Source organism: Botrytis deweyae (assembly GCF_014898535.1).
Source record: "Botrytis deweyae strain B1 chromosome Unknown BDEW_035, whole genome shotgun sequence".
Taxonomy (NCBI): Eukaryota; Fungi; Ascomycota; class Leotiomycetes; order Helotiales; family Sclerotiniaceae; genus Botrytis; species Botrytis deweyae.
The window spans coordinates 117245-133978 of record NW_024066242.1 but is presented as its reverse complement, the minus strand read 5'-3'; the positions used below and the strand labels follow the sequence as shown (position 1 = coordinate 133978).

At 40.1% G+C, this 16734-nt stretch overlaps 5 protein-coding genes across 5 annotated transcripts; 4 read left to right on the top strand and 1 right to left on the bottom strand.

Annotated features, from left to right (window-relative positions):
* Positions 1 to 452: 452 nt before the first annotated feature.
* On the bottom strand, positions 453 to 2573 carry EAE98_010283 (uncharacterized protein; the record flags this gene model as incomplete). The annotated part of the gene is made up of 3 exons (XM_038957904.1): positions 453 to 2172; positions 2225 to 2383; positions 2458 to 2573. The coding sequence occupies 3 exons, from the start codon at positions 2571 to 2573 to the stop codon at positions 453 to 455; spliced, it is 1995 nt and encodes a 664-aa protein (XP_038805696.1).
* Positions 2574 to 4077: 1504 nt separating this feature from the next.
* Positions 4078 to 6158, top strand: EAE98_010282 (uncharacterized protein; the record flags this gene model as incomplete). Its single annotated transcript, XM_038957903.1, has 5 exons — positions 4078 to 4164; positions 4233 to 4521; positions 4575 to 5092; positions 5141 to 5321; positions 5381 to 6158. 5 exons carry the CDS (start codon positions 4078 to 4080, stop codon positions 5920 to 5922), a joined length of 1617 nt encoding a protein of 538 aa, XP_038805695.1. The 3' UTR covers positions 5923 to 6158.
* A 5989-nt stretch (positions 6159 to 12147) lies between these two features.
* EAE98_010281 (uncharacterized protein) lies at positions 12148 to 13716 on the top strand (the record flags this gene model as incomplete). The annotated part of the gene is made up of 4 exons (XM_038957902.1): positions 12148 to 12228; positions 12275 to 13105; positions 13138 to 13213; positions 13313 to 13716. The coding sequence occupies 4 exons, from the start codon at positions 12148 to 12150 to the stop codon at positions 13714 to 13716; spliced, it is 1392 nt and encodes a 463-aa protein (XP_038805694.1).
* A 21-nt stretch (positions 13717 to 13737) lies between these two features.
* Positions 13738 to 14338, top strand: EAE98_010280 (uncharacterized protein; the record flags this gene model as incomplete). The annotated part of the gene is made up of 2 exons (XM_038957901.1): positions 13738 to 13998; positions 14042 to 14338. The coding sequence occupies 2 exons, from the start codon at positions 13738 to 13740 to the stop codon at positions 14336 to 14338; spliced, it is 558 nt and encodes a 185-aa protein (XP_038805693.1).
* A 1715-nt stretch (positions 14339 to 16053) lies between these two features.
* On the top strand, positions 16054 to 16326 carry EAE98_010279 (uncharacterized protein; the record flags this gene model as incomplete). Its single annotated transcript, XM_038957900.1, has 1 exon — positions 16054 to 16326. One exon carries the CDS (start codon positions 16054 to 16056, stop codon positions 16324 to 16326), a length of 273 nt encoding a protein of 90 aa, XP_038805692.1.
* Positions 16327 to 16734: the final 408 nt, after the last annotated feature.

Genomic DNA, 16734 nt, shown 5'->3' with positions numbered 1-16734 from the left:
TATAGAGCTCTAGATATCATCTATCAGTATATTTCCTCTCATCGCCCTACATTCATATAGAAACGAATCATTATATAGAATGGTAATACTAATACACTATAGGAAACTTAAGATGCGATCTAGTCGTAGTGCGTGTACCAATCGACCCGGAAAGAAACACGAGATATCCGCACGTTTGACGTAAAACGAGACATAATCAACGAAAGTTACATAATCATTTTGCACTCGCAAACCTGGGTATAAACATTTCATCATTATTATTAGGTTGTTATATATAATCAGAGGTAAGCTATCCCCAATAAAAAGTGTATACAGCAAGGTATCTTAAATTCTAAAACGCCAGAATCCGCAATAAAGTCCCAAGCACTGGACCAAAACCCAAGGTATCAATACTGTCCCAAACGCCATGCCTTACTAGTCGCAACCCATTCTTCATATCTTTTCCCCACAGGCTACACCTTTTCTACTCTTCTTTTCCCTTCCATCTTCTCTTTCCTCATCTCCTCCAGCTCCCTCTCTAAGGTCTTTTGTAACCTTTCCAGTACCCATTCACTCTCTTCTTTATTCCCCATTAATGGACTTCTATGTCCCACCCAACTCCACTTCTCCTCTTTATCATCGGATCTGCCCTTTGAGCCACCTAAATTCTTCCCGCCTTTAGGTTTTACAATCGCCTTTCTATGGTTTTCAGCCTCGCTCTCGTCATCTCCTGTCAATTTAAGATACCATGCCCATTCGTCGAATGTGTATTTCCTTGGTGGAGAACTGTTAAGGTGTTTCATCACTTCTCCAATCTCCTTGATAAGGATACAATGATAATGATGTCGATTTATGGGTAACGTATCATTCTCATCTGTGTGATCTTCGCCGCGTCGAGTCCGGATGTGTTCCCGTTCATTTTGCGCGGTGCCAAGACCAGTAGTCTTGCCACAATCGCGTGGATCTGCAGTATCTTTAGCATCGGGAGGTAGTTTCGATATCTTGAATAATTTCCCAAATGTCATCTTGTTTGTTGTTTCTTTGATCGAATGCTTTACTCCTTTCTCGCCAGGTAAGATAGTAGAATTTCCGATCCAAAGAGTGATATCACGAATTCCCTTCACGATTGTGTCTCCCATGTTACTGATAAGGATTGTAAGGGAGGGAACGGCAAGCAGAGACCAGAAAACGAAAAATGGTTTGCCTGAATTGGATTGTGGGTAATAATCCCCATATCCAATAGTTAAGAGCGAGGTGTAGGAAAAGTAAAGAGACTCAAAGTAACTCCAGCTTTGTGTATACTCTGTGACACGAAATATTGCTGCCCCAACAAACCAAAGTAAGAGCCATGTACTTCCAGAGATTATCAAAGAAGTCCAACGACGTTTAGTAGCCGCCTCTTCTTGAATACGTCTCATTAAATCGAACTCTTGTTGACGTCTTTCTCTTTCCGTTAAACCTTCATCACTGACAAGTGTATTTTTTGATTCCGGAGATGAATCTCCTGTTGCTATAGGCTTCAGTACTTCAACATTCTTCTTTTGAGTTTTCCTCAAGATACGCCTTCGTTCTTTTTCGACCATTCTAGCCCCTAGCTTGACTTTCCCACGTTCCAAGACCAACGACCGGATCGAACCGATAACGAGACCCAGAATAATGATTCCGCCAATGGCGAATGGAAACAATAAACTCCTTCCCAAATGTGTCATTGGTGCATAGTCTCCGATACCAACTGTCAAAAGTGTAAAATCACACCAATAAAGAGCATCAAGATATTGCCATGACTCAACATGAGAAAACACTGCCGCACCAGCAAGTAGATATACCAGGAAACTGATCGTTTGTAACATTAGAGTTCTTTGACTCATAGTCAGCTTGAACTCTTTTGGGTAATGCCCTTTATATGCTCCGTATACCGTCACCACCATCAAACTGGCCACCAGGAAATATAGACCAGCAGAAAATAGAGCATAGTAGAATGCTTGCGTATAAGCATGGTCCGGCGGGGATGGAATTTTCAAAGGCCCAGATGCGCAAGCCGTTAATCCAATTAATGCTAAAGAAGACAGATACCAGCCAATAATCGTGATAGGTTGCGCGATTGAGAATTGAACTCTTTCTGCCATATTCAATAATAGGAACAGATTCGAGATGAGGGCTATTGCCAATTGTGCAGCATTTATACCGATCAACCTATTCCAATGTGTCAACATAGCGTTCTTCCAATAGTTCTCAAAGCGCATACCATTTCGGATCGTCGATGTATATTCCATGCTCCTCCACTCCACCCGGTGGTATCGAGACCCTCCAACGTACAACTAATGCGCAGATACTAAAGGCCGATGCCACCGGTCCAAAGGTGCCGGCGACGAGAGGAAATGCAGTACTAGCAAACCACCAGCGACTGAAGAAATCGTTTGTTAGCAGAGTCTTCAATTTGAAGGACGGGATATCAGCAGGATCTCCCCTCTTGCGTACCTTGGCTCTAGGAAAGCTTCCACATCTTCCTTGGTTTCATCCTTCTCATCTCGTTGTTGATTCTCTATATCATCAGCGTCGTTGGAGATAGGTTCATCAAGACCTGGATCGTTCATTGTGAAGGAGATAAGACAAGGTTAAATATTTGGCAGAGATGAAATGACATATGAAATTTTCGAATCAGAACATATCGAAGAAATAATCCTTGGCTGAGATTCGATAAATGTATTTATTTATTTATTGTATCAAAAAGTTCTATCATGCGACCAACAATTATATTAATTTTTACCAAACAGAAAATCTGGTGTCAATCTCCCGTTGTCTTGCAGATGGCCAGGCCCGCCTACAGTATGACGTCGGTCAAAACATGGGTTGCAAGGACGGAAAGAATCAAACCCTGCTTGAGAAATCAAGAACCTGATTGTTGAACAAAGAAAAGCGATTGAGGACATGCCTGGTGGGTAATGCTTGACCAAAACCATGAGAATACATCTGAAACCTCGAAGTTGAAGTTGAAGAAGAAGAAGAAGAATGTTGAGTCTGCTTGGATTGATGTGGAGAAGGACGCTCGAGGGACGCTATTGTAACCTTAGTTCCCTCCGCATTTTGGCTCTTGGCTCTTGGCTTTTGAGATCAATGAAAGGATTTGGCAGGGTATAGTATAGATACGGCTCACTGGTACTATATACTATGTATTCGGAAGTATATCTTCAGCTCGCCGGTGATGGGATTCCAAAGTGTAAAATCGGTTGGAAAAAGATCACCGGGATTGAATTGTACTTGGTAAGATTCATGTCAACGAGGGCAAGAAAATTGACGCGTCGCATGTTTTGTGACTAACTAAATCGAGCTAGCGCGTGCTTTTTTTTCATGCCTGAGGAACCTTGCACCCTGCGGTATCATATGTTTTCTTTTCTACAATCAAAAAAGCAAATGCGCATAGGAACTTGTGCTTGTCCCTTAAAATATCGCACCTATCAAAACGATGACGGTTTGTTGCAAGTCTCATGTGGGGAAGAATCGCAGCGCTTTTGTTGCATATCTGATTTGGGAATTACCCCCAGATGTGCGGGAAATCTCCTTTGAATGTCTGTCTGGACATCTCTGACTCAGACTGGTAGTTGATCCTCCTTTTGAATCTGATATCACTCCAGTATCTATCACTCGCATCTTAGTTTCTTGCGCCATGGGTTTTTGTTTCCACGAACAGTATAAAACTCTAACATATTATATGCAGGCCCTGACAGTGGGTTCACATGCAAAGTGCCAAATCAGCGCTTAATTCAGCGGGAATGATAGGATGGAGGGCTGCCAAGAAAATTATTCCCCATCTCATTTGTCACTTCAGTTTGATCATTCCTTTTGTATGTCAATTGAAAATACAATCCTGGCTATATTCTGGGTCATTGGTTTTCTATTCGTTATGCTGTTGCGAAGGATTGCTGCGCCGTGTACATGCAACTGCATGGCCACCACAACACTTTTTCTTACCACTCCTCAGCCTGTATTCAAAACTAAGATAGGTACAATATAATATTTACTTGCGCTGTCAAATTGGCTTTTCATCTTCGCAAATGAAATCGTTCAACACATAAATCAGTATGTCGTCAGGTGATCAGTATGTCGTCAGGTGATAAGCAAGCCGATGAATGGAATTGTACCTCCTACCCGGCCTTGGTAGCAAACCCTGATATTGGAGGTATCGGAGTATGATCAAATGAATTTCTTTGGTCGTCACTTTAGTCTATAATTTAATCCACTAACAAATATTGCAGACAATATTGACATTTGTTATTTCAGTATACCTTACTCTGATATGCTGTGTGGCCAAGGCTAGAATCGACCATATTCGTTCTCCAGATAAAGATACACCCAAATTGGATCTTTGGTCATTTGCCCTCGGAAATGTGATTCTAAATTTCTGCGATCAACAGGTCGTTTTAGGAATCGCGGTTCTCATAGCAGGAGTATCTCAATTATCTTCGGGGCTTGATTCTTATCACTGGCAGACGGTATTAAACCTTGCTTGGTTTTCAAGCTTTACACATATATTGACTCTTACAGGTAAGACTAATATGAGTCTTCGGGTCTCAATGTGTAAGGACTAACGTTAATAGCCTTAAGAGCAGAAAACCGCTCTAATAATAAAATCAAAGTCATTCGTGTAGTTGCTATGGGAGTTCTAGCTGTTATACTAATGTGCATGGTGTATACTGCTGGATGGGTCAGTGGGAAGGTGGTGAAGGTATCTTCAGAGGATTCCAAAAATAGTCCTCCAATGAGTTTCCCAGCATGGTGTCTTTTTCGGCCAGAAATTCCATGGATGTGGCAAAATCATTTACTAGACATCCAGTATAACTGGACTTATGTTGTACTCGCTTTTCTCATCCTAGTTTTCAGTTACTCGACAAGGGCATTGTTGTTATACTTTGAAAGTATTGGCCAAGTGATGACATTGGTGGCCAAATTTCTATGGTTTGATAAGTTAGCCGGCCTCTTCGGGATCACAAATATGAAATCAATAGGATCAAGATTAAATGGGATGGGAAGACGAAAGTGGAGCTATAGACTTCTACGATCTCTATATGCAATATCTCTTGCCTGTAGGCAGACTTTTGACTCAACGATATGGGAGGTACGAAACAATCAATACTCCTTGACGGCACTTTACTAAAATCGTTAGCTGGGATGGCTCTCTTTTGCTCTTGTTTGGGGCACAGTTCGTATATTTACAGTTCGAGAACTTCCCAATTCTCAAGACAATCTGGATTCGTCCGAATCAATGTCTGCTATACTTTCGGAAGAGAATGATTGGGGATTCGGACAAGTACTTGGCTTATCACTCATGATCTTACCGCTATTGAGTTTCTATGGCAAGTACAAAATCATGCCCATAAACAAATACGAACTAATATCCCGAAAGAAGCATACTCGTCCCCTCCGGATGCGATGTCTCTACGAAAGAAGTCTTCCACCGATGCACATACATCTCCTGATACCTCTAGTGATTACGACGTATTACCATCATCCATTGATCTGTCCCAGACTTACACTTCAACCTCAATCAATATACAGAAAAGTCAAGTCAGGATCGAGATCGAAAATGAAGTTTGGTTCAAAAAATTAATTTGCATCATTTATCTCCTCTCAGTCATCACCGGAGGAATAACCATCTTTGTAGGGCTATTCGAACCACCATCCTTTCTAGGCTTAGGAATCATCATAGTATATGTCGAGTGGATATTTGTCGATCTTTTCGTATTGTGGTTGGTGACATTAATATTCGTAGATCATGATATTCAAAGATTTTGGACGAAGAGCTGGATGGGGAAAGTAACGAACAAGATGCGGTGGTTTTGGTGGTGCCTTTTTGTGCTTTTCTTGATTACATTTTGTTTTGTAGCTTGGCTTGGGAGTATTTTTGTGCTTGTAAAAGGATTGGAGATAATCACACATAAGGGGTAGGAGCCCCATTGGAGGAAATTGAGGGGGTTTAAATGACTAGTAGAGGATGTATATGCAAGATACTCATCTGGAAGATTACATCAACAAACATGGGTTTACTGGAATGGCCGTTATAAGATGGCTTCGATTTGCGTACTATATTTCGATGTAAATTCCGCTCTGATAGGATTCAGTATATAAGACATGTACATATATATTGTCACTATACATATAGCGGCAGGCGGGAAAGACAACTCTGAATTTGACTTATATGCTAGTAGCGGAGAACGAAGTCTGAGAAAGGTGAATCAAGAAACTACTAGTGCGTATATTGTATTCGAGATGTACTTTCTACTCTAGTAAATCAAGAAAGAAACAACAATTCATTAATATCATCTCACGAATCATGATCAAGATACAATCAATTTTCAAAATGGTTTACCACATACTCAGTTGCTCCGTATCTCACTACCTTCTCAATTTCCGAATTAATAATTTCTATTAGCGCAGAGAGTATCCTATCAACCTATTCGATTTATAACCGAAACCCCTAATCATCAATACTGCACTGCCTAGTAGATAAATCCAAGAATCATTCCTTGGTGCTGCCAATTGATATACTTGAAAATCATTACCTCCTTCATCAAACAATCATAACAAGCAGCTTTGGCCGAGCGGTCTAAGGCGATGGTCTTAAGTCTCTTAAGTACACCATTATCGAAAGATGCGTGGGTTCGAACCCCACAGGCTGCAATTTGTCTTTTGTTTCTTTTGGGGAAGGAATTATTTTTATGGTGGGATTGTGTGAGGGGAAACATTGGGGGGATGAAATTTTGGGGTGCGGATTTCTGGATGGTGTGTTCCAAGTTTTAATGGTTTATTTACCCCACGTAGAGGGATCCGCTGAGGTGGAGTATTGGTTCGGTTATGTGGGGAGTTGTGGCTTGTGGTTATGACACCCCTGGAATTTTGGCGAATGTGGATTGATTGGTTTTGACGGGAGTATGTGTAAAATTGAGTGATGGTGGGAAAGTTGTGGTTATTGAGGGAATAATATCTACGAAAGCAAATGTCAGGGTTTCTGTTTTGTGGTGAAATATCTTGTTTGATTTTAGCTTGGTATCTGTGATTGTAATTGCAAATTCTTATTGTCTTTTTGCTCGGTCTGAAGACTTTTCCAAACGATGCTTTAGTCTAGTTGATTATTATCATTACAAAATCGGATGATATAGCAATATTCATCTCGTCGGATATTTCCCAAAAAAATGCTAACAAAATTCATTTGCGAATTATCGAAGAATATAGACGATGAAAGTATGCGAATGACAGCGATAACTCAAAACTTAACCTGATACATATATTTCTGTGATAGGTTTCTACTCTAGTTGATCAAGCAATGCGCTACCACCTTCTTACATGTTAATTACAAACACTCGATAGAGATCAATCTTGCTGCACTCCCCTTGTGTTGAACCTCTTTAATTTTCCCTCTCTTTGGTTTCGTAGAATCTCTATCTGTTGGCTTTTAAATATGGGCAAATGCTGACTTACCTAGCACAAAACGTGATTCACCTCGACTGTCCTGGTCTGAAAATGAGGGGTAGAGTAGATGTTTGAGGAGTGAATGAAGACTCGCATGGATACCCACAGAAATATCAAGATTTAAAACTAGTGTACTAGTACCGACTCTACCTCACACCGCGTTTAGATAGACTCACATGCATTATATAAAAAGTCATGTTTATACATCTTGATTCTCTCAATTATCCATTCCAAGCCAAGAATACTGGCGAAAATCGTGTGTCTACTTCTAGGAATCCATCATTCAGATCTGATTTATAACTCATAGCAGAATGGCAAATGGTGCTCATCTGTCTGTTCTTTTCCGTAGACATCTAAATGTGAAAATACAAATGACAGCGAATATTAGAAAATTGACAATCACTGGCTGTTCACGTAGAATGAGATAGTTTAGATGGAAACTGAACTTGACTCTTCAGTTGTGCATGCTAGTATGATAGCCCAGGCACTATATCATCGTCTGACTTATTGAAAAGTGGCATTGTCAATACTCCTAACGCAGTCGACTCTTCTTCTAATGGCTTCAATCATGAAGATCGGTTAGCTATACTACGTACTACTTTTATACGCCCAAAGTTCAACAACCCCGTAGAGAACAAGAAGTGAATCCACACATTTTCTCTATATTATCACCCATGTGAAGAGGATAATTCATATTCCTACTACCCTGGTCTAACTCGCTCTTGAACCGAATATCTAATAAGTCCCGTAGTATATAATATCATAATATGTAGAAGTTGTCTTGATTTATCTCTATGTGAGCAAGTTGAACTAGCAGAAGCGGTCATTGCTGTTTCCTCTTTGACGTATTGCGATCTTTTTCGCGCAGCTGACGTGGGCCAATTTTTTGAGGCGCAGTTTTGAGAGGATAGATCGAAATGACAGTACTAGAAGAAAGTGACAATAGACAGAGAACTTCAGATGATAGTGATTATTAACTATGGTGGTATCGAGAGAAGACAGCTAAGATCAAAGTGGGATTTAGAAAGGGACCTGGTGTAACCGGAGACCTGGTAGGTAACACCCGTTGTCAAAATTGATACTAGCGATTACTTTTCAAATGACTGCTTGTTTCTAGTATTAAGAGGTCTACATGTAATCACTTATCGTGTGATTTCTGGATAAGTTCCAGATTCAAAAGATGAATAGATTTGACGGTAATGGGATAGTAAAATAGAGAGAATATGGGTTATTCGGCGGCAACGAGTAATCAAGAAAAACAACAAGCGTCAGACTCAGGTTGACGAGATCAGAGGAAGGTAATATTATCTGAAAGAGATTTAAAAATAAATAGACGGAAGTCTCCATCGATCGGAGAGGTACTCAGCTTCAAGCTTTCGTGAGAAGAGCTCCTTTATCATATGCATTTGTGCTTCATTTATCTCATCGCATGACCTTCCAAGATCCAATTACTGAGATCTTTATATAGGCAATCAAATACGAGGACTTCAAATCTTCGTTTATTTTTGAGATGAGAGGAAGTTGAGCGGGGTAAGACATTCATAGCGATATAGCCCAATAGAACATGTCTCGTAGGCTGGATTTAATAGAAACTTGGAAGAGCTCTGAATCATTGAGGAGATGTGGTCATTCAATACTGAATAGTAAATACGTACCATCCTCTCCTGTCATGACTTTCTAGAATAGTCAAGGCTGATACATATAATGTCTCTCTCTATTAAGCTCTCTTTTCTAGTACCTATGTATTGTCACATTGCTGATATGCAAGATGGGTTTTTACTCCGATATATGAGAATTTATCAAGAACTGTATTGACACTCAGTCAGGAAAGATCACTACCCAATGTTTTGAACAATTCTGATTTCTCGTAAATCTGGCTACCCAGGTATTCTTCGCTCAATCTAACTAAATTAGAGCTCATCTGATCCAAATGACATGCTGGGAGAAGATAACAATAAAAAAATGTTGCAGCGTAGCCCAAAGAACGACAGTGAAATGGAAGTTGACCAAGATAAGATTTTCATCTCCGTTCAAAATGCATTTCATAGAAGCCTACCATGGCACTTTGGGAAAGTAAACATTTTCTCCATACTAATTCTGATTCTCTTCTTCTCCGTTCTAGCTTTTCTCTAGGCCACATAGCACTAACTAACTAGGTACTCAAGAAGAGCAAAGTGGAAAGGTTACAGGGTATGCGATCAAAGTACTAATTTTCAAGATCTCAAAGCCCCCCACGTTTATGAAAATGAATGCATCTATCATAGTATCGCTACGCTGGAGTATTAGCCTCGAGGGGATGTGCATTCACCCGAGAACATAGCAGCATATGATGCTAGCTCCTGCGCTAGTCAAGCTCTTCTCCTTATTTATACAACACTCCCCTCATAAGCTTCCTCCTCTATCGATATCCGGAGAACGCATCGAAAGAACATGTCGTGGCTCGCCAGGAATTTGCAAAAAGCGCCTGAAGACCACTCAATATATTCTGTGAAGGCTAGATATGGCACGAAACATACATCTTCGTATACTTGCGACGATACAATGATTGTTGATAACAAAAAGCCTCTAATTCTTAAAGAAGTTTAGCCATCGGCGATAATCAAAGCCCAAAAAAACGAACAGTTCCGATTCGCTTGGTAGAGCCAGTCAATATGCGGGCAACTTGCGTCATAGATTCATATTCATGATACATACCTCGACGCTAATACTCCGCTCCTGTATCAAGCGCTCTTGATTCCTGACGGTTGAGAAAAATCGAGCTTAAATAGTGCTGTTTTCTTGTAAAGAATACAGCAGATCCAGCTGCATTTAAAACGATTGATCATTATAACTTTATACTGTGTAAGATAATAGTCGAAAGTGAATTATTGCCCAAAGATTTTAGCAAATTTGATGGAGGATTTAATTGCCAGATTCGGTTTCATATGATCAAAAAGGTGATAATATCTGACAGCAATTGATAGGAAATGGTTGAACGACGGAACAAGCAATGAGTGGGTTACGTGGCAATGAGTGTTGAAAGGGTAGAAAATGTTTATGGACCCGAGTTTGTAAAGATACATGACCTCAGAGTGTAAACCAGAGATTTGACACTTCCTGAGCACAGCGAACTTCCTAGCTGATTTGATTCAACCATTTTTTGAAGGCTCGCATGGCGCCTTACATTTCGGTACTATGTTTTGGATCGGCACAGCACTCTATGGAGAAGTGTGAAAAGACCAGCTTCGAGTGAGGATTCTTCAGTACGAGTGCACCAAGTCTCTGTAATCTGTGTGCACTACAGGCCAATGTGTCCTTGCCTCGGGGGATCACTGGGAGGAGTTGCCCCCTCCGCCGGGCTTGCAAACTCATAGCACACGACCTCTCACGGGCTTTTAGTGCTGCGATTGCTGGGGGAAGAAAAAAGAATATTACTATGTCAATCGCATGAGTTTCTGCATACAATTGCAACGAACAAGTAGCGAATCACTACACCGTTTACAATGTTTATTCCTTTAAGCCTATTCACTACCACCACAATACGTTCATTTGTCCGATTGATGTTCTTTGGAGACTGATAAAATTATACATCCGTTCCCAGAGGCTGTATGAATAATGGTGCTATCATCACCATTGTACGATACGCCTAGCAATGAAGTAAGTACTGCTTTGCATTACCTTATCGGGTCTCACCTTCCTGCCAAGACCAACCGTGTATCGCAGATTTTACCAGGCTTATACTCATTTATGCGCCATGTATCCGACTTTTCCAGTCCACGAGCCAAAGCACGGTTGTCTAGACTCATCCACTTCATTGCAAAATTCACATTCGTTCAACGGAATTAATCATGAGCATGTCAAATGCAGAAGGAGAAGTCGAAGAATTATGCCGGTCGACCTTGAATCTATCCAACAAAACTCATCCCTTTCTAATATCTTCGGATATCTCCAAAGCAGCTCTCTTCTGCCATCGCTTCCTGTTGATCTCAATAAGATCACAGCTTCATAGATAGCCCTTGTGTTTTGCTCCTATAACCCCTTTATAAGCTTCGCTCGGCGCAAACCATTTGCATTGCTGAGCATTGAAAAACCTTAGACGTCAGGGCTTCCAAAGTGCTATTTTAATTTCTGAGGGCGTAAGCTTCACGCTCAGTCTCTGCTCTCCAGTGAGGAGTTGTGAAGGTCAGCTCGTTATGAATTCTTCTATTAATCGTTGACATTCAGGCCATTTTAATCTCTTCGTTCATAATTCCCTGTCCTGCGCGCGTTTGCAGATACAAGATTCCTGCCCAGCACCAAGAGCTGGTGGTTCGTAGAAGGTCTGGCGTACAGAAGCTTATCCTTCGCTTTCCTTGTACAAGGTACTTACTCAGCTTTCTCAATCCACATTTATTGATCTTTTCTCGCCCTTTCGTTCTTTGGTCGATTACCGTTCAAAACTAAGGCTACCGGGGCCGTCTTCCAAGGTTATTTGCAAAAGCCTGGTGAGCCACAGGGGTCAGCCAAAAAGTCAGCCACCCCGTCTGAATACCTAGATATGGATCCCACAGCGCGTTCCACTGCCAACATTCCATTTGTTGCATAATTCCCTGGGCACAGATTGTTTAATACCATGCCGCAGAAGAAATTCTTGCCACAAGAATGATATTGGTTCTTTCATACATGCTTCTGTCGGTTTATGCCGACTTACCCTTCTCCCCACTCTTTTCAATTGTTATCCTCTCAATGTTAGCGACTAGTCCAGCGTTCGGATCTGAAAATACAGATGGTCTGAAGTTACTACCCCTTTCTACCTTGTCCTCCTCGGTACTACATATACATTCGCCAAAATCCAAGAAACATATCCACAAAGTTTTATCCCGAATTAAGTGCTGTGAGCCTGCCTCCATCAGAAGCCCCGGGGCTGCGTCGTTTACCCAGGTCGAATGAGTTTTGCGCGTGTCTGGCTGTTGGCCTACGGCAACGTATCTTACCGCTACACAAAATCGAAGTGTCTACAACTATTGTTTCGGAAACCTTTAAAACAACACTCAAGCAAACCTTTGTCAATTCTATGACATTGGAAGATGGCCAACTTTGCGCGTATAGGTTTCCTATTTACGGCAGGGTCAGTGTTGTTGGGTTTAAGTGTAGAATTGGCTCAGATTGTCTCTACGGTTTCATGAAGGAGAGGAAACAAGCAGAAATCATTTATGATGCTATGGTCGCTAAGGGCGATACCGCCGACATCATCGTACAAGTTCCCGAGGGGCCCAATTTTTTTATCACAAGAATTGGTCATGTTCCGTTCAGAGAACGTGTTCATGTCGAGATCACTTATGTTGGAGAGTTGAAACAAAATATCGGTTGCATGCGCTTCAGAATTTCAGCTTGGATCACTCACTGCTATGGCCTTAATAGCTCCGCCAAGCATCCATCTACCGTCGAGCCAGTCACAAGTTCCATCGATTATATTACTGGCGAGATCAATATCACTGTGGATATAATATTACCAGAAAGAAAACTGATCAAAAGGGTTCAGTCTCTATCGCATATGGTTACGGTGTCCACAGGATCTATTTCAACTGCCACTCAGGAAGTTTCATTGATAAATATGACGAGCATGACGCTGTCAAACATGCCCACTGATTTAGAGAAAGATTTCGCTTTAATCATACAGGCCAACGATGTTGAAGCACCTTACGTCTGATTGGAAGCTCACCCCATCATCCCAAGTCATCGGGCCTTATTAGTATCACTTGTCCCCCCTTGTCCTCCTCCAAATTCGCCACCCCTTTCAACATCAGAGATCGTTTTTGTTGCGAATCTTAGTATCAATATGAAAATAGATATTCCAATGCTCGTCTCGGCTTTGAAAGTGTTTCTTAAGTCACTCCCAACTAATTTTAAGTTCAACATTCTCTCTCTCGGAACAAAAATGACTTCTTATGGTCCCAGAGCAAGGACTACAACAACGAATCTCTCCAAGAAGCTATGCAATATCTAAAGACATTGGATGCAGGATCTGGACCAAGGGAGCCGTTCGAGGCAATTCAAGCTACTATCGAAAAGCGAATAGCTGAGATACCACTGGAAATCGTTCTCCTTGCTGGTGCAATCTCATTTGCTGGTAAAAAGGTCCGACATCTAGAGCCTCTTTTACATTATTTTGATGAGCAGGTAGAGAAATCCCAAGGAAATATTCGAATGTTTTGTCTTGGAATTGGCATTGGCAATCCTGCTGCACATGGACTGATTGAAAAAATCGCTAGAGCAGGGAGTGGACTTTTTCGGTGTGTACAGAGTGGTGAATGATTAGACGCAAGTGTCGTCAACATGCTTCGCGGAGCACTTAGCCCACAGACATGGAATGCTGTCCTTGATTTTAGGTACGACGAAGATGATGACTTCAAGTTGATTGATAAGGTCACAGAGAAATCGGAAGTTCTGCGGTCCGAGCACGAAAGATCAAACACTTCTTCCTCATCAGTACCTGGTCCCAACAATAAAAATACCGATACATCAGAGACTTTCTATCCGCAAATCATTCAGGCGCCACATATAATGCCTGGCCTATTTGCAGAAATTAGAACAACTGTATGTCTACTTATATGTCCGAGAATCACACAGAGAAACCTAGTGTCTATCATTTTACGTCATTCGCCATCTGACAGACTACCAATTCTCGAAATTCCAGTCCACAGAAAAAGTCCCTACGATCCATCAACTTGCGGCTCGAAAGGCAATTCAAGAAATTGAACAGTCCCGAGGATGGATGCATAGCCAGACCACCTCCGAAACTCAAACCTTAGTCGAGAAAGAAATCGTTCGACTCGGCGAGAGATTTCAAATCATGAATAAGTTGTACTCATTCGTAGCAGTTAGATCAAGTGACGAGGAAATTCTCAACAAGAAACTTTTCAAGCATAAAAGCTAGAAAATAAATAAAATAAATGAAAAGTATTAGCCGAAAATCCAAAGAAAGATCTATTCACCTCACTTTCGATTTTTTCTTTAATCAAAAACCTTACTACTATACTATTATACCATATAATACAGAATATATTAAATAAACAATAATATAATCTAATTCTAATACAAATAGATTTTTTTACATAAAAATAATTACCTTAAACTAAATCTTTCAACTTTCGAAATACAGAAAACTTACGAAGACCTTATTGATTGAAATAAGCTTTATTAAATACAAAATTCAGATTAACTCGATTAATATATTAAAAACGATTTTTACAATACAATATTGATTATGAAGGTTTTTATTATATTTAATAAAATAATTACTTCACCAATTACAGATTCTGCCACTATAGGGTTACTAGGTACCTATATATACTCTTTTTTAAAGCACCAACGTAAACAAATTCCCCCTCCCCCCCCCCAAAAAACTTGATTCTAATACTTATCATCGACTATTCATAACATAATCAACTACCTATCCGTAGGTGTATCAAGGTCGCTGCCGGTCAGAATTAGTACTACCGACCACGACCATCTAGGGTGGTGAGCAGGCAAATACTCGCATTCTTGTCGTAAATCCAACCACTCCAATCATCATTACCACGTAGCGAAAATCTCTCAACCGGATCCGTACCGTACCAAACCAGGAATACTCTCAACATTATTATCACAGAATTTCGTCACATGACACACTCCCTACTTTGATATTGAATCCTGACAGATGACAACTAAGGGCTCGTTCGGATCGATCGGTTTTTGGACATTAGACCAATATATTAGCCTAATATAGTGTTTACCGAATACAATATTAAGCCTAATACATACTAGCTCAAATAAATGTGTTTATCGAATATAATAATAGATCTAATAAAATATTGAATTAAATAATCTTAAAGTAATAAATGAAACAAATTTTCTCAACTTTTCTTATACAATAACCAACAACAGTTTTTGAGGTTTAATTGGATTAATATATTTGAAAAAAAGTATTATCTTTTTTATTTTCAATTCAATATCTTCATTTTCAATTCAATCTCGTATATTCCAATATTACCCCAAATATATTAGCTTTATTCAAATACCAATATTTCAAATCCCTTGCCATTTTATTATTATTAAAGATTTCACTAATAAAATAAAAAATCGATTCGAACGGGCCCTAACTATTGCTTTTCATATCCATACTATTACTTACTAATAAGTACTCCCCTATAAGTTTATATTTATATTATCATCAATAGTACCCACCATACACCAACAAATTCCCTAGAAAAACAATTAGTAATATAATTACAGAAAGGAGTTCAATTACATTGGCATTACGATACTCTAGGTCTGATTTCCGGTCCCCTAGATCTACCTAACCCATTTGTTGGACTTCAGCCTCGAGATACCTGTTAATCAACCATTGCCACCTATAATGGAGTCCACGTGACTACAGTCCGTATCTTATATATAGAGCATACGTTGTCACCTTATTGAACTCAATCAAATCACCATCACATTCTTCATTATCGTCATACCACACTCAAAGATCAACTACCAGCTCTTCTCTCACACATTTAAATTCAAGCCGATAAGAAATAAAGGAAGATAATTTCCTATACTCTTTTCATATATACATCTCTATCAATCCAAGAAACCCGTTCAAACTTATTCGCATTTCTATACATCATGAATAGTAACGCATCCAGAGGATCCCAAGCGGACAAGAGCGCAGGAAAGAAAGGCCAAGGTCGAAGCAACTCCCATAAGCCAAAAGCACCACAAGCAAAAAAGTCACGCGATGAAGAGCAGGGAACAGTCTCTGTCTCAGAGAACCGTGCTACTCGCAACAAAATAAACAAACTGCAAACGGACTTGGACAGTATCAGAAAAAATCGGCCAAAAGCTACAAAAGAGATAGAAGAGCTAGAGGCAGAGTTGAGATATCAGAAAAGCATATGACCGCGATGAGAAGGCCGAAAGATGATGGGATTCTACTTGAAACAAATCAGACCAGAAGTTACATTACAAAGTTTTCCATTTGAGCAAGCGAAGGGTTATACTCTAACTAAAAGAATGATTATATCAAACTAGATAGAATATAACAAGATGAGAATTACAGCCAAATCGCACATGAAAATCCAGGTATGATGTCTTTGAAAACCTTACATGTGATGATTATTTGAACGTAAACATCACTCACTACCTATCGAGAGTAGATATCAGGATCGTATATCTGATACAGCACTATTACATCAAGCTATGATGAGTAGCTTTGCACAAAATGTGGTCTGGTATTAACGGACTACCCTAATTTTATAGATTCTTAGTGGATAGTCATATCAAGAAAACTTCGATATATTTCCCTGA